The sequence below is a fragment of the Nannobrachium achirus genome (genome assembly GCF_963921795.1).
Source record: "Nannobrachium achirus genome assembly, chromosome: 10".
NCBI lineage: Eukaryota > Metazoa > Chordata > Actinopteri > Myctophiformes > Myctophidae > Nannobrachium > Nannobrachium achirus.
The window spans coordinates 2,529,689-2,555,191 of NC_137819.1; the positions used below are offsets into that span (position 1 = coordinate 2,529,689).

The window sequence follows — 25,503 nt, forward strand, 5'->3', positions numbered from 1 at the left end:
TTCAAAGATTTGCGCACATTTTCACGACTTTTCAAAAATAGCAGATCTACAAGCTCGCAGCACGGCACTCGTGCCGCGCTGTGAGCTTGTAGATCTGCTATTTTTCAATAGCTAAAGTTACTAGGGCCCCTCCACCTTGGGCCCTGGTAACTCAGTCCCACTTTCCACTATCACAAATCGCGATTTTTCTTTTGTCACAATGCCATCCCTAGCGTGCGCGTACGTGTGCGTGTGAGAGAGACAGAGTCCTATGAGAGAGTCCCGGGCGGCTCTCGCGCCTCTGCCGTCATTCCAGGGCCCCGCTCTGCGAGAGGTTGTTGAGCGTGTTGGCGGAGGGGAACAGCTCCCCCTGGTGGTCGGTGGGACTCTGGTAGTCCGAGGTGAGGTCGGGCTCCAGCAGCGAGGACAGCGTGAAGTGCGACGACGAGCCTTTATTCAGGCACTGCGAGTAGAAGCCCAGCAGCAGGTCCACCTTGTTCTCTATGGACTGCACCTGGAGACACACACACACACACACACACACTGGGTTTTAGGCCTAGAATTATTGAATGCTTTAACCAGTGAAAAATAGCAGATATACAAGCTCACAGCGCGGCAAGCTTGTAGATCTGCTTTTTTTTTTTTTTAAGTGGTGAAAATGTGTGCAAATCTTTGAATAGGTGTATTTTCATGTATTTTGGGCCGCCTGAGAGAGGGTGTCTGATGTTCGAAAGGCCCGAAACATTCAATGATCTCAGGTCCATCACTGATGATGTGCCCCAGCTAAGCATCAGAAGATGTTTCACTACAAAAAAAATAAAAAATAAAAATCAAAGCGAACGTTTGTAACTCAAATTTTGCTTCTGGGGGGTCCCTGGAACTAGATATTTTGAGATGGGTGTCCGTGGCCAAATACATATCATTTTGGGGGTCCTTCACATGAAAAGGTTTGAGAACCGCTGACATAGTAGTCTCTACAAGAACAGACTAACTGAGCTCCAGTTAAGTGAAAGGGACCTTTTCTTTGACGATGGCTAGCCAGATTGCTGACATAGAAACATAGGTTTTTCAAAAAAATCTTAGAAGGCTTCAAAAGACACTTATAGAATCGGGTCAAAATTCTAATTTTCACGATTTAAAAAAAATAGCAGATCTACAAGCTCGCAGCTGTGAGCTTGTATATCTGCTATTTTTCAATAGTTAAAGCATAAAATAATGATAGGCTACACAATAATGTGTACCCGTTCTAAATGGGATTTTATACTTTAGCATAAATTGCAGATCTAAGAGCTCGCAGCGCGGCACTGATCTGCTATTTTTAAGTCATGAAAAGTTGTGAAATCTTTGAATATACCATGTATTTTTTAAGCGAACATTTTTAACTCAAATTTTGCTTCTGGGGGGGGGGGGGGGGGGAGATCCCTGGAACGGAAAGTGGGAACCCTCCATATACCAGGGTTTCTCAAATGTGTATACCCCTAAGGGTACGCAGAGGTACTGCAGGGGGTGCAGGAGAAAATGGGAATATGTATTTTACTGTTATGGGTAATGACAAAACATTGACAGCCTTTGTGTCAACCTACTCATCTGTAAATTGTTAAACCAAAATGCATCAATACCTTGACTAGCACAACTGTTATTGAATAGAAAGCAATGTTTATTTGCCATTATGCGGTTTTATTTTTGACATAATGGCATTAAAACTGGAATTTTGATGTACATTGTATAAGCAAACTGCTGTAGTCAGGGGAAGGGGGTACTTGGCTTCATAAATGAGTATAAGGGGTACTGCAGCCAAAAAGGTTTGAGAAACACTGAGCTATGCAAGCAATGATCTGAAATGCATAACACTAACAGTATGACCTGTCCACGATTGCCCTGCTTGCAGTATTTTCCAAACTAAACCCCTACTGTCAGTGGTGGTGGAAAAAGTACTCAAATGTTTTACTTAACAACACATTGGGTGCCCATGAGATGGCGCCAGAGCCCCACCTAAGTGCCCGGATCCGGCTCCATTGTATTGCGCAACGCCCCAGTGCGTGCGTGCGCGCGTGATGACGTTTGCATGTCACATGACCGTAGACAGGATGTTGTGAGAAATCACCCTGTGTAGCCTAACGCTAATGTTAGCGATCATAATTTGCCCATTTTGCCATGAAAAGAGGTTGTTTTCTGCCATAAAAACATACATCAGAAATAAGGAGCTTTAAAGTCTGGGTGATGCATTGGATTCAATGGATTAAATCGGCGGCGCGATGCTCTCAGCGTCTAATGTAAACAGACGGCGGTCATCGGCCAACATCCGCGGGTAGGCCCAACGTTACGGTAAGACTTAATATTGTTACTGTAAATACTGTACGACGCGTCAAACGCGTGATGGGCCTCCAACGACATCAAAGAGATTGACGCGTTGACACCTCGTGAGCACCCGATGAGTTAAGTAAAAGTATCAATACTGCAAATGTACTCTGTTACCAGTAAAAGTCTGGAATGCATAAATCACTTGCATTGGAAATACTAAAGTAAAGTACAAATACCTCAAAATTGTACTTAAGTACGGTAATTTACTTAGTTGCTTTACACCAGTGGTTCTCAACCTGTGGGTCGGGACCCAAATTATTTTAGGGGGTCCCCAGATGATTAACTTAACGTGCAACATTGCTTTCTCTCTCAACAATAAACAAACCAACATAACGTTTAAGTGTATAGACTAGGGTATCTGCACATTTCTAAAGTGACAATTTAAGGACTTTTTAAATACAGGTCTAAAATGACAAATTAAACATTGGCCAAATTGTCAAATATCAGAGGCAGAAATTGTGAAAATGTCCTGTCAGGGTGGGGGGGTCCCCAATTAAAAAATATGGTTATTTTGGGGGTCGCGGCCTGAAAAGGTTGAGGACCACTGCCAACTGTACCTGTTTCTCCACCTTGACTACACGTCCCATCATGCTCAGCTCGTCCAGGGCGTCCAGCTCCGGAGGCGTCTTCTCTCCCTTCTCAGAGCGGAGCTTCTTGTCCGTCTGGACGGCTCCTCGTCCAATGATCTGGTCCACCCTGTCGTACCAACACAAACACAATGATCTGGTCCACCCTGTCGTACCAACACAAACACAATGATCTGGTCCACCCTGTCGTACCAACACAAACACAATGATCTGGTCCACCCTGTCGTACCAACACAAACACAATGATCTGGTCCACCCTGTCGTACCAACACAGTGGCGTCAGTTCAGCAAAAGCTAGGGTATGGCAAAGACGGGAGTCGTCATGGAAAAGAGGCATTACATTTTGTATAACACGCTTCTATTGTGAAAACAGCAGATCTACATGCTCACAACGCCTCGCGCTGCGAGGCGTTGTGAGCATGTAGATCGGCTATTTTCACAATGTCTTTGTCAGTTTTTTACACAGGTTTCTACTAAATGACATTTTATTCAAAAGACTATGACTAAAACTAATACAAATTTGTGCCATTTTCAGTGAATGTTTTCCTGTTTTTGTAGAATGTCCGCCTACTATGACATGCCCAGAGGAGGGTTCTAGTGCTCAATGACCAACACTGGACATTAAACTTTTTTTTAATTGCAACCGTCAGGTCGCACTTAAGCCCTTTGCACACAGGACAGTTGCGTTCCTTCCGTTTGCTGTATGAATAAAACGCATTGGATTTGGTGTGCAATGCTGTGCGGAATCGGCGCTGCGGATCCCAAAAGGAGTCATAAAAGGAGTGATGAGTTTTTTACCGCATGCGACAAGACGCACGAATCGAACTGGGTTCGATCGAGAAAAAAACGTACGACCGCAGCCACTCGTCGCACGGCTAATTCGGATCCGGTGTGCATGAGGTCGTAGAGAATCATTGTTTTCTTTTTAAAAAATGAAATTCCGTTTTATCCGTGCGGATAAACGCGCCTGTGTGCAAAGGGCTTTACTATCAAAACCTCCACCGGCTGTCTGTCCGTCCGTCCGTCAGTCACACGTCACACGTCACACGTCACACGTCACACTTTTGCCCTGCTCATATCTCCGCAACCGTTGCCCCGATCCATGCCAAATTTTGCACACACACTTCTCACATGGCCCTCTTCTAGCACCACCATGAGGCCGATTCTTGCAAAACACATTTTTGGACACTACTCTTACAGAGTTTGCCCTAAAATCACGCAAATCGCTACACAGTATGTCTACACTCATGTCATCAACATGGATCTGTCCCATATAGCGCCACCTTCAGGCTGATTTTTTTAAACACATTTTTGGACACTACTCCTACAGAGTTTGCCCTAAAATCACGCAAATCGCTACACAGTATGTCTACACTCATGTCATCAACATGGATCTGTCCCATATAGCTCCACCATCAGGCCGATTTTTTCAAACACATTTTTGGACACTGCTCCTACAGATTTTGCCCTAAAATCACGCAAATCGGTACACAGTATGTCTACACTCATCTCATCAACATGGATCTGTCCCATATAGCGCCACCATCAGGCCGATTTTTTCAAACACATTTTTGGACACTGCTCCTACACATTTTGGCCTAAAATCACGCTGCGACCTAACGGTCGCTTATCTCCCGATTAGGGATCGTCTTACTGGTAATAAATATAGCCATCTGCCACAGTTACTTAGAACGTGTTCTCCTGCTTCTGAAGCTGATTTATATTCAAAGCCATATTAAGGTAAGATTTGTGAGATTATAAGATGAATGTACAGCGATATGAAATATACATATACCACGAAGACGCCTCATATACCACGAAGACGCCTAAGGGTGTTATGTAATAGACCATGAGAATCACACAACATGTCCATATGTGTGCATTCCAAGCTATGGGCTTAATATTGATGGCATCAGGGATCTCCATATATGGGCATACAAGGAACAAGGACAGAATGTGATGTCACAATGACGTGATGACACAACAGGTCTGCAGCTATAGACATTGAGGCATTATAGAGATGCGGATCTACGGACAAGATGTGGCGGTTTTCATAGTTAACTGCGACCTACGGTCAATGAATAATAATGCACAGTCTATCAACAACGGTTATAATATATTGTCTGCATGGTCTACCAGTAAGAATCCCTAATCGGGAGATAAGCGACCGTCAGGTCGCATACACAAACTTTAGAAGGCAATGGTAGCCAATCAGGAGGGAAAAAGGGGAAATGGGACAGATCCAATACTGTGTACCGCTTTGCGTGATTTTAGGGCACAATCTGTAGGAGCAGTGTCCAAAAATGTGTTTTGCAAGAATCGGCCTACTCATGGTGGCGCTAGAAGAGGGCCATGTGAGATGGTGGCGCTAGAAGAGGGCCATGTGAGAAATGAGGGGTGGAGGTTGTGGTTTGGCAGCCAAGGAGTGTGTGTGCAAAGTTTGGCATGGATAGGGGCAACGGTAGCGGAGATATAAGTAGGGCAAATGTGTGACGTGTGACGTGTGACAGACAGACAGACAGACAGACAGACTGACTGACAGACAGCCGGTGGAGGTTTTGATAGTAACTGCGGCGTGACGGTCGCAATCAACCGTCTATCAACCCCTACCCCCTCTAGCTCCTACATGGTTGACATGCGTCCACAACGTGAGTAAATTGAATACACTGAGTCATTAAATTAAAGCTATAATCTGTAGCAGATGGCCCGTGTGTGTGTGTGTGTGTGTGTGTGTGTGTGTGTGTGTGTGTGTGTGTGTGTGTGCGTGCGTGCGTGCGTGCGTGCGTGCGTGCGTGCGTGCGTGCGTGCGTGTGTGTGTGTGTGCAGGGACGTGCTGGGTCCCTCAGCCCAGGAAAAAGAGTTGGAGAGGCCCTCATTGCGCGCTATAGAGAGAGATCTCTCTCTATAGCGCTGCTGCTACTCAAAGATTTGCCATTTCAGATCATGACAAGTGACAAGCCAGTGGGCCAATTACATGAGTTATATTTCGTCGTTGTCGGGTGGAAACCTTGTCCAAAACCGTTTGTTTTGTATTTATCATTTTAAAAATGATTTAAACTAGTGAAAACAGCCGATCTACAAGCACACAACGCCTCGCACCGCGAGGCGTTGTGTGCTTGTAGATGTGCTGTTTTCACTACTTTTGTGCGACTTTTGTGCGACTTTTGTGCGATGATGAAGCAGGGCTTTGCGAAAAAACATACAAATTTGAAACTTGGAGATACAAGGTTTCTGCCCGACAGTGACGATTTACTTTGTTGGCCGCCCAGCCCCCAAAATGGAACGAAGGCAGACATTTTATTTTTAATTTTATTTTTCCTAATGGCCGGCCTGGACCGGCCGTTCGGGAGTTGTCCCGCTTTTCCCAATGGCCAGCACGTCCCTGTGTGTGTGTGTGTGTGTGTGTGTGTGTGTGTGTGTGTGTGTGTGTGTGTGTGTGTGTGTGTGTGTGTGTGTGTGTGTGTGTGTGTGTGTGTGTGTGTGTGTGTGTGAGTACCGGGTCTGCAGGCTCTTGATGCGTCCCAGCATGTCCAGGTGTCCAGCAGAATATTGCTCTATCACATCCTTCACATCGTACGGTCGCAGCGTCTCCTTGAACTTCCTCTTGGCCACCAAGAACTTCAGGATCCTGCGCGCACACACACGCACACACGCACACACACACACACACACACACACACACACACACACACACGCACACACACACACACACACGCACACACACACACACACACACACACACACACACACACACACACACGCACACACGCACACACGCACACACACACACACACACAAACACACACACACACACACGTTGACACTCTGTTTGCTCTTTATCTCATTCAAAATTCTGCTTCGTGGACCTATAGCAGGGGTGCCCAAAAGGTAGATCGTGATCTACCAGTAGATCACCAAGGGTGTGCAGGTAGACCACATGACATGCCTCTAAAAATATATAATTCAAATATAAAAAGAAAATGTCAATATGACATCAAGAAGGGCCTGTCAGCTCCCTTCATGGCTTCTAAAGTAGGCAAACCTCCAATGCAATACTTTGTTCAAGAGTCAGTATACAGCATTACAAAGAACCCCAAAACCTACCACTTCCATGCAGAATGGGATGAAGACATTTCCCCAGTATGTCCCATTTATTTCCCCCTTACAGCAAGTGTGTTTGTCTAAAATGTAACGCCAGTGCTGCTATTCCAAACGTATCCAAAGCCTCCCTCAGGCCCTCAGCTAAAACATTGTGGATGGGTAGATCATGTTGAGCTGGTCATTTTAAAAGTAGTTCTCACGTCAACAAAGTATGGGCACCCCTGACCTATAGAGACATGCTACTGGTCTCGCGTAGCCAGACAACTATTCCACAAACGCTGAGTGCTATATACTGTTGAGCAGGGGTCATCAACAGGGGATCCGGGACCCCTAGGGGGTCCTCAGAGTTACTACAGGGGGTTTTCCAAATCATTGAGTGATATAGAAACCTTTTTTCTCCTTTTTTATATTGACCACTTGAACCCTAGACAGTGTCCATATTCCAAGAACTTAAGCCAAAAATAGCAGATCGGCTATTATCGGCAAAGAGCTTTGTTGTAGAGGGAAAAAAGAGCAGACTAAGTACAGAGTGAAAGGTCAAGTTTATTAAGTATTGACGGCTCAAGTGGTAAAATATATGAAAACAAAAATTGACATGAATCCAAAATACACTGATGATCGTGCTATCAAACGATTAAACTATATGGAATCTATGTACAGACTTGTGGGGGTCCCTGCTTCATCTCTCTCTCAACTAAGGGGTCCTTGGCCTGAAAACGTTGAAGACCCCTGCTGTATTAACGGAAGTAGTCACTGCTGCGCAGAACTGTAGTCCCATTGGAAACATAATAGAAGCACACTAGCACAGACAGAGTCATTCGAGCGGTATATTCTTGTTATGCATGTATAGTTTAAGAAAACATTTGAAGACATCATGGAAGTAACTTCACAGAAGTGACAAAATAATGCCCCAAAAATATTGAAAGACACAACGCTTCCAGTAGGACTTGTACCGCTACTGCACCAAGGGAGAGGGTGTGTCACATCCACTTTATCGTGTATTCATGATCTCCCAGACTGTATGGCCGGGGCATTTGCAAATTGTGGCGGAAACCAGAGCATGTGAGCGGAGTGGAGCGGGAACAAAAGCCGCTCCGCGCTCCAGAGGGCTCTTGTCCCGCTCGCTCCCCGCGCTGGTCGGCCACCGGGCCGCTCCGCTCCATGCCGCTCCGCCGCTCACCTTGATTTGCGCATTTGTCGCTCCGCGCTCGCTCCACGCTCCGCTCAGCAGCCAAAATAAAAAAAGTATTTTGCTACCATGTCCGAAAAACTTTCTCCTTTGCTTTGTCACAAGTGTTCCCAACACAAATGCCTGCTGTTGAGCGTTTGATGGAGGCAAGCAATATTATATCCAGTTGGTTATTTATTGATTAATCACCACATTCGAGAAGGAGGCGGCTTGTTGCGTGTGTTTTTTTCATCAGTCTCACTTGCATTTCAAATCGTATCCTTTGACTGGCTGGTGATAGGCCTATAACTTAACTGACACAAGGTAGGCTATTTATTATAAACATAGCCACTTGTATGGATGATATAGATACATTTGACTTGAGTGAAATCTTGATAAAGGTTCTCCTCTCCGCGGTGCTTCCTCCCTCCTGCAACATGGCTGCAGCTGCACTACCATGGACTGCGCACGGCACTGTTTTGTTGGAAACGTGCGGCGCGCGGCCCCAACAGGGTCGGCTTGGAGCGGAGCGGAGGAACGGAGCGGAGGAAAATCCTCGCTCCAAAGCCACTCAAGACCCATTTGAAAAGTCGCTCGCTCACGCTCACGTCAAAAACGGCCCGCTCCGCTCCGCTCATATGCTCTGGCGGAAACCAAACGGCCTGTTGTGAATGAACACCAGGCTTTCCCCTAGAAAGCCTGGTAGGCGAGGTTAATACTACTCTAACACCATATTACATTACAAGCATGACAATGTTATAAATTCCACTTTTCTTTTTGTCATTTTTGACCCCACCCTAAAGCCTAAGTTGCACTCAAGTGGCACACCATATTAATTTGTCACACACCAACACAATCAGGGGCGTCTGGATCCAGGGGGGATTATAAAAGTTACTTTTAAATCCATGAATGTCTCTTTGTCTATCTGTGCTGGTTATTATGTTGTTAAATTACATTAACACATCGGGTGCCCCGAATTATTCAACGTTTAATTTGCTGGTGCCCATGGCAACGCGTCATTTTACCTACCTTCGAAGTACTGGGCGAGAAAAGTAATCCGAGTAAATGTAATCCAAGTATGTCCTGTTTATTTCGCGAAAATCTTTTCTTTCAGTCAGGACCGTTTTTTATCAATTCTAAGCCACAGTGTTTGTGTTACGGCCGGTAGAAGAGGCTGCCGTTTTGAGAAAACAAAGAAAAAAGGAAGAGAATCCGGAGAAAACATTATTTTTGTGCAGCCGCTAAACAGGAAGTCAACAAGACAGACAGCACGTCCAGGTGACGTAATTTCGCGCTGCATGTTGGGAAATGGAGTTTGTTTCATCACCGCGGCAGCCAAGTGCAGTAGCTACTGTACAGTATAGTTTACTGTACAACGCGTCGAAGGTGTCGTGGGCACACATAAAGATCAAAGAGATTGGCGCGTGGGCACCACGTGGGCACCCGATGTGTTAATGGCACTGCCATTTGTTTACATGAAAGATCATTCATACTCTCTCGCAAGACATAGAATATTTAAAACCAATAGGACCGGATAGGATCATTTGAGTCAATAAGGGACAAAGTATGAATTATGCATGAGATACAGACCGTTTGGAAAGTGACATGAGCAAGATGGCAAGGAACCAGGGACATGCAGAGAATGTTAGAGAGGCAGGGTCTGACATTTCTAAAAGGGCCTTTTGGTGGAAATGTCTACTTAGAGAGGACAATTCTTTCAACATAAGATGCTGAATTCAAGTTCAGTTGAGTTTAGACCAGGCAGTTCTCTTGAATGCTGCCTTCAGGTATGGCATGGAAAGAGGGCATTTGCATTTCTTTCACCATAGTGAAAACTGCATTCTTGGTCTGGAGAGGGCACTTTTCATAGACGGATAAAAGGGCAGGGGCTCAAGCCCCCTTTGATGTCTATGTGTGCACGTGCCTGAACGAAACCATGCAAGCCTCCAGGACAAAAATGCAGAGATTAATTGCAGTCGGAGTGACCTAATAAACTGCCCCATGAAGGACCCTCCCCCCCCCCCCCCCCCCCCTCCACTAAACATCCTCTCCAATGAAACAGACGTGCACATTGTTGCCACGATGACACCATCTCCCACTGGCATTTTGCTTATCACGACTTGTAGGGATCCGGAAATGCGGAATCAGCAATTAACAAAATAGTCACGCACCCACCCACCCACCCACCCACCCGCACACACACACACCCCACTCATGCACGCACGCACGCACGCACGCACGCACGCACGCACACACGCACGCACGCACACACACCACTATCAGAGGAAGGCCTCCTCCACATGCTATGGTCTCTATAGTGAGGTTACGTTGAGCCAGCTGGGCTCAGTCTCATTCCCAACACACCCTGCTCCTCAGCAGCTGCACCAGGGACGTACAGAGAGAGGCAGGGGCTGACATTTTTAAAAGGGCCTTTTTTGTGAAAAGAAAATAGCAGACCTCATAGCTCACAACGCGTCGCAGCGCATGGATTTCTAGGGTAATTCTTTCAACATAAGACGCTGCATTCAAGTTCAGGAGAGTTTTGTTTGGTGGGGGTGGTTGAGGAGGAACAGGGGCGTCACACCAAATTCTGGGCCCTGGGCACAAGGATTCACTGCGGGCCCCCCATGAATGTTCTTCATAGGGGGAGGAGGTTTTAACCCATTGTTAGAATACTGCAGTATATATTATTTGGGCTCTTGTACTGCTTGTCTTGTGTCCTGTTTCTGCAAGGTGGAGAGGGTGTGGAGGAACCTGGAGAGCTGATTGCCAAATGACAGTCAGCTGTGGCAACTGATAGAGCTTCCTGCACAGAATTGTCCCTGCCAATGATTGGCTGGTCCCCTAATGATTAGGCCTGCTGATTGGGTGTGGCTACCTCCAGTCCTCTATAAAGCCTCACTCTGAAAACATTAGTGTGGAGGACTGTCAGCCAAACGGCAGCAGAGAATCGATCCCTCTGTCCTCTCAACCCAAACCAACCAGAGACTCTGTCCTTATGTTTAGTTAAGTCCCTTCGGAAAGGACTCCTCATGCTTTAGTTGTAGTTAAGTTTTGTTGCTGTTAGGTTTGTTTTCATTGCTCTCCATTTCATTAATTCATTTTCTGTAAATACTATCTAGTTAATTGTTAATAAATTCACATATATTTTTATAAGAACTGTCTTCATCCATCATTTATGTTATGATTCTTGCCCTAGACCATGAGGGTCGTAACACCCATTCAGACTGGGAACGCATTATTACACATTATTTTGTGCTTTAATTGAAAAATAGCAGATATACAAGCTCATAGCGTGGCACCGAGTGCAGAGCAGCGAGATCTGCTATTTTTTTTTATCTTGAAAATGGAATCTTGAAAAAGTCTTTTAATATTTCAAATCCTTCTAACGTGTAACTAGAGCCAAACATGACCCAAAAAGTATCTCAGTTACTAGACGAGTTACAGAAATATGAATGTCACTCAAGTTACAGCAAAATGTAACTCAGTTACATAACTCAGTTACATGTAACTTCCCCAACACTGGAGCTGGGGTTCAAGAGGTTACGGTTATAAGTTTAACCAAGCTCAACTGGGTGTCAACTGGGGATGTCATTATAGGGTGTGCCAAATGTAGTTCTAAGAGCGGCCATTTCTTGGGTCAACACAGCCTTACACAGGTGTTCTGATTGGAGTAAAGCATTAGTTCTATGCAATCAAACAATTGAAACACCTGTGTTTTTACCCAAAAGATGGCCGCTAAGGACTACAATTGCGTCACCGTTGGCACACACTATAGCCAAAAGGTCGCCCCCCTTTCGGGGGTTTCGCGTGCACGATCCGTGCGCATATAATCCAAGCATATAATCCAAGAATGACTGAACAGTCGATGTGACCATTTTGGCTAGCTTAGCCCTTAGCACTCCAGCTATGCTAATGTTATCATCAAAACAGTAAACGGACGGCTGCAAGGAAGCCTCTGGAAGGAATGGACCTGACGTCACTTCTGCTTCATGTCAGACGAGCGATGCGCTATCGATGGACGAGTGGTGACTAGGGAAGGTTAGACGATCGCCGATTTTCGGATAAAAATCATTTATTTTGTTTTTAATGACCCAGTAAAAGACAGCGCGGCTGAGACTCTTTGCTCACATGTCCGGTATATTCCGGTTAAGGGGCTCCCCGTGGCTTGCAAAGTGTTAAAGAGTACAGAACAGCAAAATATGGCAGGTTATTGAGCAAATTTGTGTTAGATTTATGCATGCCCAGATCCATAGGTGAGACACTATAGTCAAACGCTTGCATGTTTTACACACCTAAAATAACACACTCATCGTGAATCTTATTATCTGCAGCTGTGTTGCTTACTAAGCAACACAGCTGCATATAATAAGATGCTTACATCACAGTGTACTGATAAGGTCAGCCTTATGCGTTCTGCCATCAGTGTAAGGGCTGGCAATAGCTTAGGACAGTGGTTCTCAACCTGTGGGTCGGGACCCCCAGGGGGGTCGCCAAATTATTTTGGGGGGTCCCCAGATGATTAACTTAATGTGCAACATTGTTTTCTCACTCAACAGTAAACAAACCAACATAACGTTTAAGTGAGAGGGTATCTGCATAATGTTTCTGTGCTCAAACCTTTTCACGTGAAGGACCCCAAAAATGATATGTATTTGGCCACGGACCCCCATCTCAAAATATTTAGTTCCAGGGATCGGCCATAAGCAAAATTTTAGTTACAAATGTTTGCTTAAAGAGGTGGTGCCATGACACCCCCCCCCCCCCCCCCCCCCCTAAAACATGATTATCAGGTATTATGATTATACTAGGAGGAAGATTTTTTCCAAAAAAGTATACAGAAAGAGTTAAAATTGGGTTTTTATGTGGCCACACCCCCAGTTCATTAAGTATGCATGGATGTCATGGTGGGTGGTGACCCAGCTGAAGTTAGCCACACCCCACAGTGTTGGATGAATGGTAATTAGGGGAGGAGTTGATTCTGTGACGTAAAAGTATCTGTGCTTTTTAACTGACACTTTTGACCACAAGGTGGCAGCCTCCAAGAGAAAACAAACAAACATAGACATAGAAAGGTAGACGCCTTCTTCGACTCTGATGCATGTGCATCGAGGGACTAAGGGAATCACGTGTGCATTGCTTCCACGTGCGTCACACATAGGGAAGTTGCTAGGCCAATCAGAGGTAGGTGGGGGCGGGTCTTTACGTACGCAGCCTGTAAGAACAGCTGATCCGCATCGGAACTGGCTCTGTTGAATTGAATTGTAGTCCTTGGATAAGTCCCGGAAAAGTCGTGCTGTGATTGGCCAGTAGTCACTTTGACTGACAGCGTTCCCTTAGTTTTTCCAGGATGTCCGGACTACAACTGTTGCACGTTGCTCCAATGAACTGCAGAGGCGAACGAGGCATCTAGCTCTTTATAACTGTGCAAACAAATACCAAGAGAATACATAATTGCTCATAAAAACCACACCAGGGGGTCCAATGATGTACTTTCAACCTCCTAGACACATAAAAAACAGAAAAAGTACAAAACTATGGCACCACCTCTTTAAAAAAGACATACCGGTATATTCAAAGATTTGCACACATTTTCACGACTTTTAAAAAATAGCAGATCTACAAGCAGTGCCGATTTAAGATTCCCCGGGCCCTGGCGCTTCTCCAAATCAAAGGCCTGTCTACAAGCAGTGCAGCACCGAGTGCCGCGCTGTGAGCTTTCAATAGCTAAAGTATAAAATAATTAAGGCCCCCTCCACCTTGGGCCCTTGTAACTCAGTCCCACCCCCCCCACCCCCCCCCCTGTCTAGGGTGACCATACGTCCCGTTTTGCGCGGGACAGTCCCGCATTTCAGTGACTTTTCATGCGTCCCGCAAATTGACTCGCTGTCCCGCATTCTGACCGACAAGCACCAGTTTTTTTTTTTTTTTTTTTTTTTTTTTACGTCTAAAATGGTTTTTATCAAATGGCTGTGAAGAGAGAGCAGTGAGTCGAGCCTGTCATCAGGGGCGGGCCGTGTGTGTGAGTGTGTGCGTGTGTGTTTGTGTGTGTACACGCTGTGTGTGTGTGTGTGTGTATGTGTGTGTGCGTGTGTGCGTGCGTGCGCGCAGCCCGGCTGTTGTCAATCAAACAGCCGGCATACGGAACGAAACGCCCACCAAAAGCAACACAACAAACAGAGTGAAACCAGCGAGCCTTTTAGCGTCACGTTTTTGTGACAAATGAACGAAAATGGAGGAGGAGGATGAACATGAGGAAACTACCACCACTGCAAAGAAAAGGAAATGCAGTTACAACAAAGACTGGGAAACTATTTATCCGTGGGTGAAACCAGTGCAAGGCGAGACTGATAAAGTTTTCTGTGACATTTGCCAGAGTCGTTTTTCAGTTAAAAGCGGAGGTGAATACGACGTTAAACGACACAGACAATGTGAGACCCACAAAAAACGTGTTGCACAAAAGGAGGCTTCACAGTCTATGGACTCTTTCCTACTAAAACCAAAACAGGATTCAAACACAGATAAGGTAACAGCAGCTGAAATGACTAGCGTTTACCACACTGTACAACACTCCCAGTCATACAGGTCAGAGGACTGCAGGTAATAAGCTCGCACCAGTTATGTTTCCAGACTCTGATATTGCAAAGAAAATGGCATGTGGTCGTACTAAAGCATCATCCATAGTTACAGATGTGCTTGCCCCTGCCAGTGTGGAGACTTGTTTGAGAGAGTTAAATACACCTGTGGTTCAACTCCCAAGTGATAAAACAATCCACACTCCATTCTTTTCAGTGGCCTCAGATGCTTCTAATCATGGCACAACAAAGCTCTTCCCATTGTTTCTGAGATATTGGACACCAGAGCTGGGTTTGAAAAACAAGATACTTGACTTTTATGAGGATAGTGATGAGACATCTGCCAAAATACACCACCAGATTACAAGCAAGTTAAAGGAAAATGGCCTGCAACTGGACATGATTTCAGCTTACACTGCTGATAATGCTAGTGTAAATTATGGGAAAAATAATTCAGTGTTCCAGAAGCTAAAAGCAGACAACAGTGTCATAATCAAGGCAAACTGCATGGCCCACATAATACACAACTGTGCAAAGAATGCTGGAGACAGGCTGGATATTGACATTGACTCTGTAGTGAACAAAATATTCAGTCACTTTTCAGTATCATCACACCGTACTGATGCATTGAAAGCAGTGTTTGACTTTGTGGAAGAGGAGTATCATGCTGTACGGAGACATGTACCCACAAGATGGTTGAGTCTGTGGCCTGCTGTTAAGAGGCTACATGACAGCTGGGCAGCTATCAAGAGCTACTTCCTGTCACTGGGAGAGAATCAGTGCCCAAAAGCACTGTGGCAGCTGATTAAAAAGGATCAGGATGGTGAAGGGCAACCCCTTAAGCTACAAGTCTACCTGGCCTTTCTGAATAATGTTCTCATGATCTTCCATGATGTTGTTCTGCAGTTGGAGGGACAGAATGGGACTGTCTGTGAGCTATATGACATCATGTTCACTCTCAAGACAAAGCTCCAACAACGACACATTGATTCCTACTTTGGAATGGAGGCTAATGATATCCTCCAACAGTTCCCAGACCAAGAGGCAGCAACAATCAGAAATGATCTTTCCAACTTCTACAATGTTGCACTCAACTACCTAGAAAAGTGGTATGATTTCACAGAGAACAACTACCAGAAGAATGTTGCATGCCTGGCACTGAAGAGCAAGTTCACATTCACCCAGCTCAATGATGTTGTGGAGGCCCTACATATCAGAGGGAAACTGGAAATGGATGAGCTGTATGATGAGTACTGTGTGATTCTGCCACGCCAGCAGGAAGTAGTGGACAAGGTAGCTCCTGTTCTGGAGAAGTGGTCTATCTTGCTTAAAGGCACAGTTACACCAAATCTGACTGCGGTTACATCCTTCATCTTCAGCATCCCGATCACCAACGCTCCGGTAGAGAGATTGTTTTCCCTCATGACTGCTGCCTGGACTGACCAGAGAAATCGTTGCTCTGTGGAGCTTATCAAGAGTGAAATACAAATCAAGACCAACTTTGAATACACATGTAAGGAGTTCTACAGCTATGTTCTTAAGCAGAAGGCCTTGTTGGAAGCAGCACGATCAAGCAAGAAATATAAGCCCAAGAAGAACATCTAAGGTAAGATAAAAATTGTTTAAATAGAATAGATTGTTTAAACATAAATATTGTGGACTCTGGGTCAGTGTAGTGCTAGATTTTAATGATGTGCTGCTATTCTTGTGTTTCACTCACTGCCAGGTGCTTTCTATGGTGCTGAATGTGCATTCCCAGTGTGGGCCACTGGGCCAGGCCTGCTGTTGCTGTGATGGACAATACTGAAAGACTAAGTTGTGATGGACAAACCTAAAATGTTTCATGCCAGTGCTTTACCTGGTTCTGGAGACTTGAGCTATGATGGACAAACCTAAAATTTTTCATGCTGGTGGTTTCCTTGGTTCTGGAGACTTGAGTTGTGATGTGATGGACAAAAGCTAAAATGCTTTTACCAGGTGCTTTCCTTGATTCTGGAAGTGCTCAAGTGCATAGTGTTGGTTTGTTTACAATTTCATTTATGGTTATTCGTATTTATTGTTACCTCCAGTCCTGACTAGTTTTGATTTATATTTCTGGTTTTATTTATTTTATCTATGGTTTTATGTTGTGCCTGTCTAATTGAAAATAATTAGCTGTAGTTGCCTTTGTTAGGAGGATGCTGCTTTGGTCAAGTTAATGTCTTTGTTAATAGTACTGCACTCTACATGTATCCTTGTGACTTTGACTATTAAGATATGCCTCAATACATGAGACTTACTTGGCCACACTACTGTGAGAAGTGGAAACTGTGTTTTGTGAGCTCCTTACTGAATGTAATTCATTCATGTCTACCAGATTTACCTCTTGTCCTCTTCAGGTTTGTTCAGTAAATACAGATAATTTCAAATGTATTTCTGTTGTTAAGTTTTTATTTGCATAGTTGTTCCATTATAGTTGTTATCATAGTCATATTATGTGCTACTCAACCAGATGGCAAGCTGTGCCAAAATACATTTTCTATGTATTTTTCTACGCATTTCAGGGGTTTTGGCCCCCAAAAAGCCCAAAATCTTTCGGCCGCCCGGCGTCCCACATTGTCCCCCACAAACATCCTCTCTGTCCCACATCTGGTGACTTGGGATCTGGTCACCCTACCCCTGTCAGTCTACTATCCTATCAAATAAAGGCATACAAAGCCCAAAAACAAATCTTAAAAAGAAAAAGAAAAAAACTTTACACTTATATTTGCAACAGAGAGACAGTTATAAAGGTATTTAGCTGGATGTCATAGATGCAAGCAGTTTGTCTTCTGTAACATGAAAAAATAGTGCTCTTATATATAGTTATGTATTTCCTGTCATAAAAGGGTGAACAAATAACATCGGTATCGCCCATAGGCTAAAGTGCTATTTCAAACATTGGCATCGGCCAAGAATTTCCTTATCGGTGCATACCTAAAATATGGAATCAAGCTAATTAAAAACTGTCCAGGGCGTTCACAAAAGCCTGAGTAGACAATTAAAATGACCAAAGGTTTTGTTGAAAGTGGAATATCCGTTTAAGCCCTAGCATACATTGTCGTACGTATTTGGTAAGTGAGAGTGTGTTTCCAGCATTGGGAGGTTTGTGCCGGGGACATGCAGAGAATGTTAGAGAGGCAGGGGCTGACATTTTTAAAAGGGCCGAAAATAGCAGACCTCCAAGCTCACAACGCGTCGCAGCCGGCTATTTCCGGTGCTTGATACCACACTGAACTAAGTCAATACAGGAGATGTGGCGTAACGGCATGGATTTCTACACAGAGAGGGCAATTCTTTCAACATAAGACGCTGCATTCAAGTCCAGGGGAGTTTGGACGAGGCGATTCTCTTGAATGCTGCCTTCAGGTATGGCATGAAGAGGGCACTTTTTACAGACGGATAAAAGGTCAGGGGCTCAAGCCCCCTTTGATGTCTATGTGTGCACGTGCCTGGTTCGTGCACTCACCGGTTCCCTCTCTCTCTCTCCTCTCACGCCAGAGCCCCTGCGCCCCCTCATCTTGCCAGAGAGAGCCCCTCTCCACCTCCCACCCACCCACCCACACTCTCTTATCACCGCCCCAGTAGACAGCCATGGAAAGGAAAAGGTGCTGGCTCGGCAAAGAGGGCCGGAAACGCCAAGTGTTGGCGTGGCAAAAACGTGTGCACGTGTGTACACACACACACACTCAAGATGTCATCTGTGGCCCGGTGATGGATTACACCTACCAAGTCAGGACGCCATGGAGGAGCAGGGGTGTCACACCAAATCCTGGGCCCCGGGTACAAGGATTCACTGCGGGCCCCCCCCCCCCCCCCCCCCCCCCATGAATGTTCTTCATAGGGGGAGGGGGTTTAACCCATTTAGACTGGGAACGCATTATTACGCGTTATTTTGTGCTTTAACTATGGAAAAATAGCATCTCTACAAGCTCGCAGCACGGCACCGAGTGCCGCGCTGCGAGCCTGTAGATCTGCTATTTTTGAAAAGTCAAATCCTTCTAAGGTTTAAAAAAAAATTATAATAATACGATAATACGTTTCTATGTCAGTGGTGCTCAAACATTTTCATGTGAAGGACCCCCAAAATGATATGTATTTGGCCACGGACCCCCACCTCAAAATATTTAGTTCCAGGGACCACCCAGAAGGAACATTTGAGTTACAAATGTTTGCTTAAAAAAATACATATATTCAACGATTTGCACACATTTTCACGACTTTTCAAAAATGGCAGATCTACAAGCTCGCAGCGCGGCACTCGGTGCTGCTATTTTTCAATAGCTATTTATTAATTAATTAAGGCCCCTCCACCTTGGGCCCTAGTAACTCAGTCCCACTCCCCCCCCCCCCCCCCCCCCTCCCCCCCGTGTGACGCCCCTGTGGAGGAGGAAGATGAGGAAGAGGAGGAGAGAAGGGAAGCCATTGTTTGTGTGTGTGTGCGTGCGTGCGTGCGTGTTTTACAAGGAAATCCCTATCTCGCTCTCACAGACAGGCGGCGTCCACCATTAAAACGCCCACACGGATGTAACATTTCCATTTATACATAGGCTACTGCGTAAACGGACCATGCAATACCGTCGGTCATACGACAGCTATAGTGAAAAATATGCTGATCTAGGATCTATCTTTTTGTTTATAATGACGTGTCTAAAATAGGGACGCCAGGTTGAAAGGTTAACATGTACTAGGCCAGTCAATCTACGCAAAAAAAGGGCCTGACCCAAAATAAATTGCAATAGTAATGGTTCAAGTTTTCTTTATGATCCTTAGGGTCATCCAAAACACATGTTAAAAATGTTCCATTTTATTCTTAGTGGATCAAGGTGAATTCAGGGGGTTCAAGTTTGGGTCCCTTCACATACTATACAGGAAAAGATACCCCCCCCCCCCCCCCCCCCCCCCCCCCCTCCATTGCAAGCATTTGTTTTGCACGGAAAACATTCCTCGGGCCAAAAACTGACCCCCAAAACTATGGTTTAGAGATGAGTCGTCACTTTTCTGGGGTTAGCTCAGTTTTGTTGTGTCCCTTTTTAGCCCGAGGAATGTTTTTCTTGCTAAATAAAATGCTTGCAATGGATTCAGAATCATGAAAAATCCCTAGTTAGACCCCTCACATGCTACTTAAAGAAGGCTTTTTTTTAGGTATTGTTTCCTGTATAGTAAGTGAAGGGACCCAAACTTGAACCCCATGAATTTACCTTGATCCACTAAGAATAACATGGAACATTTTTAGCATGTTTTGGATGACCCTAAGGATCATAAAACACCTTGAACCATTACTATTGCAATTTATTTTGGGTCAAACCTCAGATTGACTAGCCTATACGGTACTGTGCACACAAAGAAATGGAGGGAAAAACGTAAACAGCCACAAACTAATAGTGAGTGCGTGACCAGGGGAGCAGGGACGTGCAGAGAGAATGTTAGAGAGGCAGGGGCTGACATTTCCTAAAGGGCCTTTTGGTGAAAAGGCCCTTTTCACCAAAAAGGCCCTCACAACGCGTCGCAGCATGACGCTTGGAGAGTTGGAGGTCGGCTATTTTCGGTGATTGATACCACACTGAACTAAGTATAATCAACGCTGGAGATGTGGCTTGCGTTGCGGCATGGATTTCTACACAGAGAAGGCAATTCTTTCAACAGAGTTTGGACAAGGCAATTCTCTTGAATGCCGCCTTCAGGTATGGCATGGAAAGAGGGCATTTGCATTTCTTTCACCACAGTGAAAACCGCATTCGTGGGCTGGAGAGAGGGCGCTTTTTACAGATGGATAAAAGGGCAGCGGCTCAAGCCCTCTTTGATGTCTATGTGTGCACCTGCGGGGGAGCTTTCATTGTGGCCTGCAGAATACATACAGCATGTATATAAATTTATCCTGAACATACATACAGCCTGTATGTATTTATACCACCATGCAAAGGAAGAATGAGCACACAGATATATCGTCACTGTCGGGCAGAAACCTCGTATCTCCAAGTTTAAAATGTATATTTTTTCGCAAAGTAAAGCCCTGCTTCACCATACAAGGCCGTCGCACAAAAGTAGTGAAAACAGCCGATCTACAAGCACACAACGCCTCGCGGTGTGAGGCGTTGTGTGCTTGTAGATCGGCTGTTTTCACTAGTTTAACTCATTTTCAAAATGCTAAATACAAAACAAACGGTTTTGGACATACAAGGTTTCCACCCGACAATGACGATATGGTGGTGGGGGTGGGTGGAGGGATAAGGTACAAGGATTCACCATGAATGTTCTTCATAGGGGGAGGGGGTTTAGCCCATTTAGACGGGAACGCATTATTACACATTATTTTGTGCTTTAACTAGGCCTATTTAAAAAAAATATGATCTACAAGCTCAAGCTTGTAGATCTGCTATTTTTTAATGAATATCTTTGAATATCTCAAAAATGTCAGTGGTGCGCAAACCTTTTCATGTGAAGGACACTCCAAAATGATATGTATTTGGCCACGGACCCCCATCTCAAAATATTGAGTTCCAGGGACCCCCCCAGAAGCAAAATCGTAGTTACAAATGTTCGCTTAAAAGAATACACATATTCAAAGATTTGCTCACATTTTCACGGCTTTTCAAATATAGCAGCTCGCAGCGCTGTGAGCTAGTAGATCTGCTATTTTTTCAATAGCTAAAATAATTAAGGATTAAGGCCCCCTCCACCTTGGGCCCTAGTTACTCAGTCCCACTCCCCCCCCCCCCCCCCCCCCCCCCCCCTTGTGACGCCCCTGCAGGGAGGGGCCAAGTGAGAGAGAGGATCGGGGAGACAACGGGGGTCCACCTGCCGCCCGTAGCAACAACTCCCTGCTTTTCTTGACGACTCCTGCGTTCGTGGCCTTTTTTTCTTTCTTTTTTTTTCTCTTCTTTTCTCCCACAGGCGATATTTTATTTTATTTTATTATATTTTATTCTACAGGGATGGGTCTCAGGTGTAGGGGCGGGGGGGGGGGGGAACACAAAACAAGTAAAGCAAAAGCAAAAGGAAAGCGGTAAAATGCTGACTCTCCTCCTGGCTTGACAAAGTGGCTTTCATAATACATGGTCAGGCGTAAAGCGTTGCCCCCCCGTTCCACACACACACCCCCCTGGAGACCAAGCTACTGGAGAACAATGGAGCTGGCTGGATGGCAACTGGGCCATGGCAAGGGCTGTACGGGTTACCAACCCACAGTGTAGTCCTACTGAACTGATGAAAGTAGGGTAAAGTGATATACATGTTCATTGTAGGGGCATTAACGAAAAAGTCGACAAGTCGACTGAGTCGACTTCTTTACACAATCAAGTCGACTCCCACCAGACAAAGTCGAAAGTCGAAGTTGAAAAAAAAGAAAATCTATTTGTATTGTCAAGGACGGAATGATCCAATATTACAATGCTACATTACATTTGGTATAACATGGTTCTATTGTGAAAATAGCAGATCTACATGCTCACAACGCCTCGAGGCGTTGTGAGCATGTAGATCTGCTATTTTCACAATTTCTGCCTTTATAGGCTATATTTGACAATTTGGACAATGTTTAATTTGTCATTTTAGAGGTATTAAAAAGTCCTTAAATTGGCACTTTAGAAATGTGAAGATACCCTCTATACACTTACACTTTATGTTGGTTTGTTTACAGTTGAGTGAGAAAACAATGTTTCACATTAAGTTAATCATTTGGGGACCCCCCCAAAATAATTGGGGGGTCGTGTGTGATGTGATGACGTCAATAAACGATAAAGTCGACTTCAACTCAACTTTTTACGGAGTCGAGTCGACTTGCACAAATCACAGGTCGTTAACGCCCTAATTCATTGCCAGTATTGGCAAATCCGCGGAGCGGCAGTCATAACAGCGGTGTCAAGCGCCGCCGCTTGGCACCTCAACACTAGCCTCACAACAGCCAGACTCTCCCAGGGGAGAGTCTGGGAGTCCTCCGTAGACAATGCATTACGCAATGACGTAGTTACTCACTTTGACTGACAGGTCCAGTCAGTAGTCATCAGCGCATCAAAACATCGTCGGGAGAACATCAAATACGTCTTTTCCAGACAGGAATTCCAAAGGTGCAAACTGTTGTTCGTTTTTAAGTTATGAGATGCAGTTGATTTCAGATAAAACTTCGCTTAATGCAGCTTTTATTTGCGTTTTGTGAACTCGCATCGGACATGGGGTCCGCCATGTTTGTTGTCAAAATGCGAGAGCTGTAGCAGCCGCTCGACCAATCAGGAGCGGTGTGAGGCGGGTTCGCTTGAAATGCAGCCTTTTGATTGGAAATTAGAAAACAATTGCTAATAAAGAGGCTCAATGGGAGGGACACCAGACCGAGAAAGGAAGCACATTGGTGATGACGTAGCTCGGGATGGCTTGCGAGGCTACCTCAACACTGCAACTACAGAGCAGCACTCTGTGGATTTGACTAATAAAGCAGTGTCTATGGAGTTAACATTAACCCCCATAGACCCCCAGGTGTGGTTATAATATGCAAATATGTCTTCCCCTGGGTATTTTACCACCTGAAAGCTGAAAGCTGAACACTGAGTGCCTAGCTGTGAGCTTGTAGATCTGCTATTTTTGTAAAATCTTGAAAATGTGTGCAAGAAACCTATGTTTCCACGTCAGTGGTGCTCAAACTTTTTCATGTCAAGGAAAATGATATGTATACATTTGAGTGACAAGTGTTCGCTTAAAAAAAATACATATATTCAAAGATTTTCACACATTTTCACGACTTTTTAAAAATAGCAGATTTACAAGCTCGCAGCGCGGCACTCGGTGCCACGCTGTGAGCTTGTAGATCTGCTATTTTTTCAATAGCTAAAGTTACTAGGGCCCCTCCACCTTGGGCCCTGGTAACTCAGTCCCACTTTCCCCCCCTTTGTGACGCCCCTGCGGCCTCGACTCGGTCTCGAACTAAGGGACTCGGGCCTCTTCCCCCACCGAGTCAAGAAGACAATGCAATGAAATAATTGTATTAAACCCATGTTATGAGAGGCCCATTCACATTAACATTATAAGAGAGCTGTCTGGTGCTTTTCATGATGATGTGTCTCTAAATGGTTTAGTAAGAAAACCCATAGTCCGGGAAATTAGTCAAAAAGTGCAAATAATAGCAGAAACTTTTCAAGATGTTAAATGATGTCCTGAGAATCTCATGACGTCATATAGATCTATCTTCTTCATTTTGCTCTAAAAGTGCACCAGCTCAATACATTTAACTTACCAATGCAATGAAAGGGGAGAATACCCACTGACCACACCTCAGTACCTATCAAATGAGGACTCTCTATTTATTTGTATTTTTTATCTGGTCTCGGTCTCGACTCGGACTCGACCCCCTCCTGCACTCGGTCTTGACTCGGACTCGCTTTAGGTGGAGTCGACTACAACACTACTTATTACTTGCACTGTATTTGGTGCGTACTTTTTCAATCTACACCAATGAATCTCTTTGCAGATAGATAGTAGATCTACAAGAGCTTGTAGATCTGCTATTTTTGGTGAGAGTCCCAAAATAGGAATGCTCTGGTTCGAGTGAACGTCAAGTAAATGGTTATTTTCAATCTGTCCTAATAATGGAATAAGATATTCTCTCAAGTTTTCCTCGAGTCGTGACATACTGTATTTTAGATATGCCGGTACAAGCTCCTATAGGCAAGCTCACAGCACTCGTACATCTTCTATTTTTGAAAAATCGTGAAAAAGTGTGCAAGTCTTTGAATATTTTGACCCGATTCTATAAATGACCTTCTTCAAAATCAAACATGTTCATGACAAGGACCTCCAAAATTACATGTATTTGAAAGCGGACCCCATCTCAAAACATGTTGTTCCAGGGACCCCCCAGAAGCAGAGATTTGAGTTACTTTTGTAACCCTGTGTGATCAGTAGTGATGTTGTTCGCCTGTACACTGTCACCCAGGGGCGTCAATTGGGTATGGCAGGGGTATGCAGCTGCCATACCCTGGGTCCAGGGGGGAAAAAAGTTAATTTTAAATATGAATCCATGAATGTCTCTGTCTATCTGTGCTGGTTATTATGTTGTTAAATTACATTAAAAATAACTACAAATGCAAAATTTAACAATGGTCACTTTAACAAGGTATTATAATTATATTCTCCCCATCTTGACAAAATGGTATATTCCCAGGTTCCGCAGGTCAGCTGCACAGGTGCAATTCATTATTGTTATTTGTGGCACGTTTACTAACATGCCAAGTTTAGCTGCACTTGAACAACCGTTCCAGGCTGCCATATCCAGTCCAAGAAACCGTAGAAACGGGGGGAAATAATTAAAATGTACTTCTTAAAAAACTCACTCAATGCCAATGACGTCTCATGACTGCTTTTTTCAATGGGCCCTGTGTGCCAATGACGTCTTTTTTTAAAGATGTCAAAATGACCTGAGATCAGAGAGATGCTTTTCTCTGTTTGTGTGTTGGTTCCCTCGTTTAGCTGATTGAGAAAATGTGTGTTCATTCTAGTGGATGGACACTTTTTTTGATTCAAACAGCTCTTACTCTGGAACCATTTGTCTGATTGACAAACAATGTTTTGCCACTGAATCACAACAACTGTGTCTGTTTCTGTGGGGGGAAAAATTATAAAAGAAAAAACATTTTTTTTCATTGCATAGTAAAGAAAAACATACAAAATCATGGCACATCTACCTTGGAGCCATTTTGGGCATTGGCATTGAGTGAGTTAAAATAAA

At 44.6% G+C, this 25,503-nt stretch overlaps 1 protein-coding gene across 1 annotated transcript in view; it reads right to left on the bottom strand.

The window, feature by feature from the left end:
* Positions 1-286: 286 nt before the first annotated feature.
* The window catches only part of kcnq4 (potassium voltage-gated channel subfamily Q member 4), a gene marked incomplete at both ends in the record, with an annotated part of 107,480 nt that continues 82,263 nt past the window's right edge, over positions 287-25,503 (bottom strand). The window contains 3 exons of the mRNA XM_080734664.1: positions 287-493; positions 2,898-3,036; positions 6,424-6,555. Of these exons, the coding sequence (XP_080590790.1) occupies positions 287-493; positions 2,898-3,036; positions 6,424-6,555 (478 nt within the window). The remainder of the gene's footprint in view (positions 494-2,897; positions 3,037-6,423; positions 6,556-25,503) is intronic.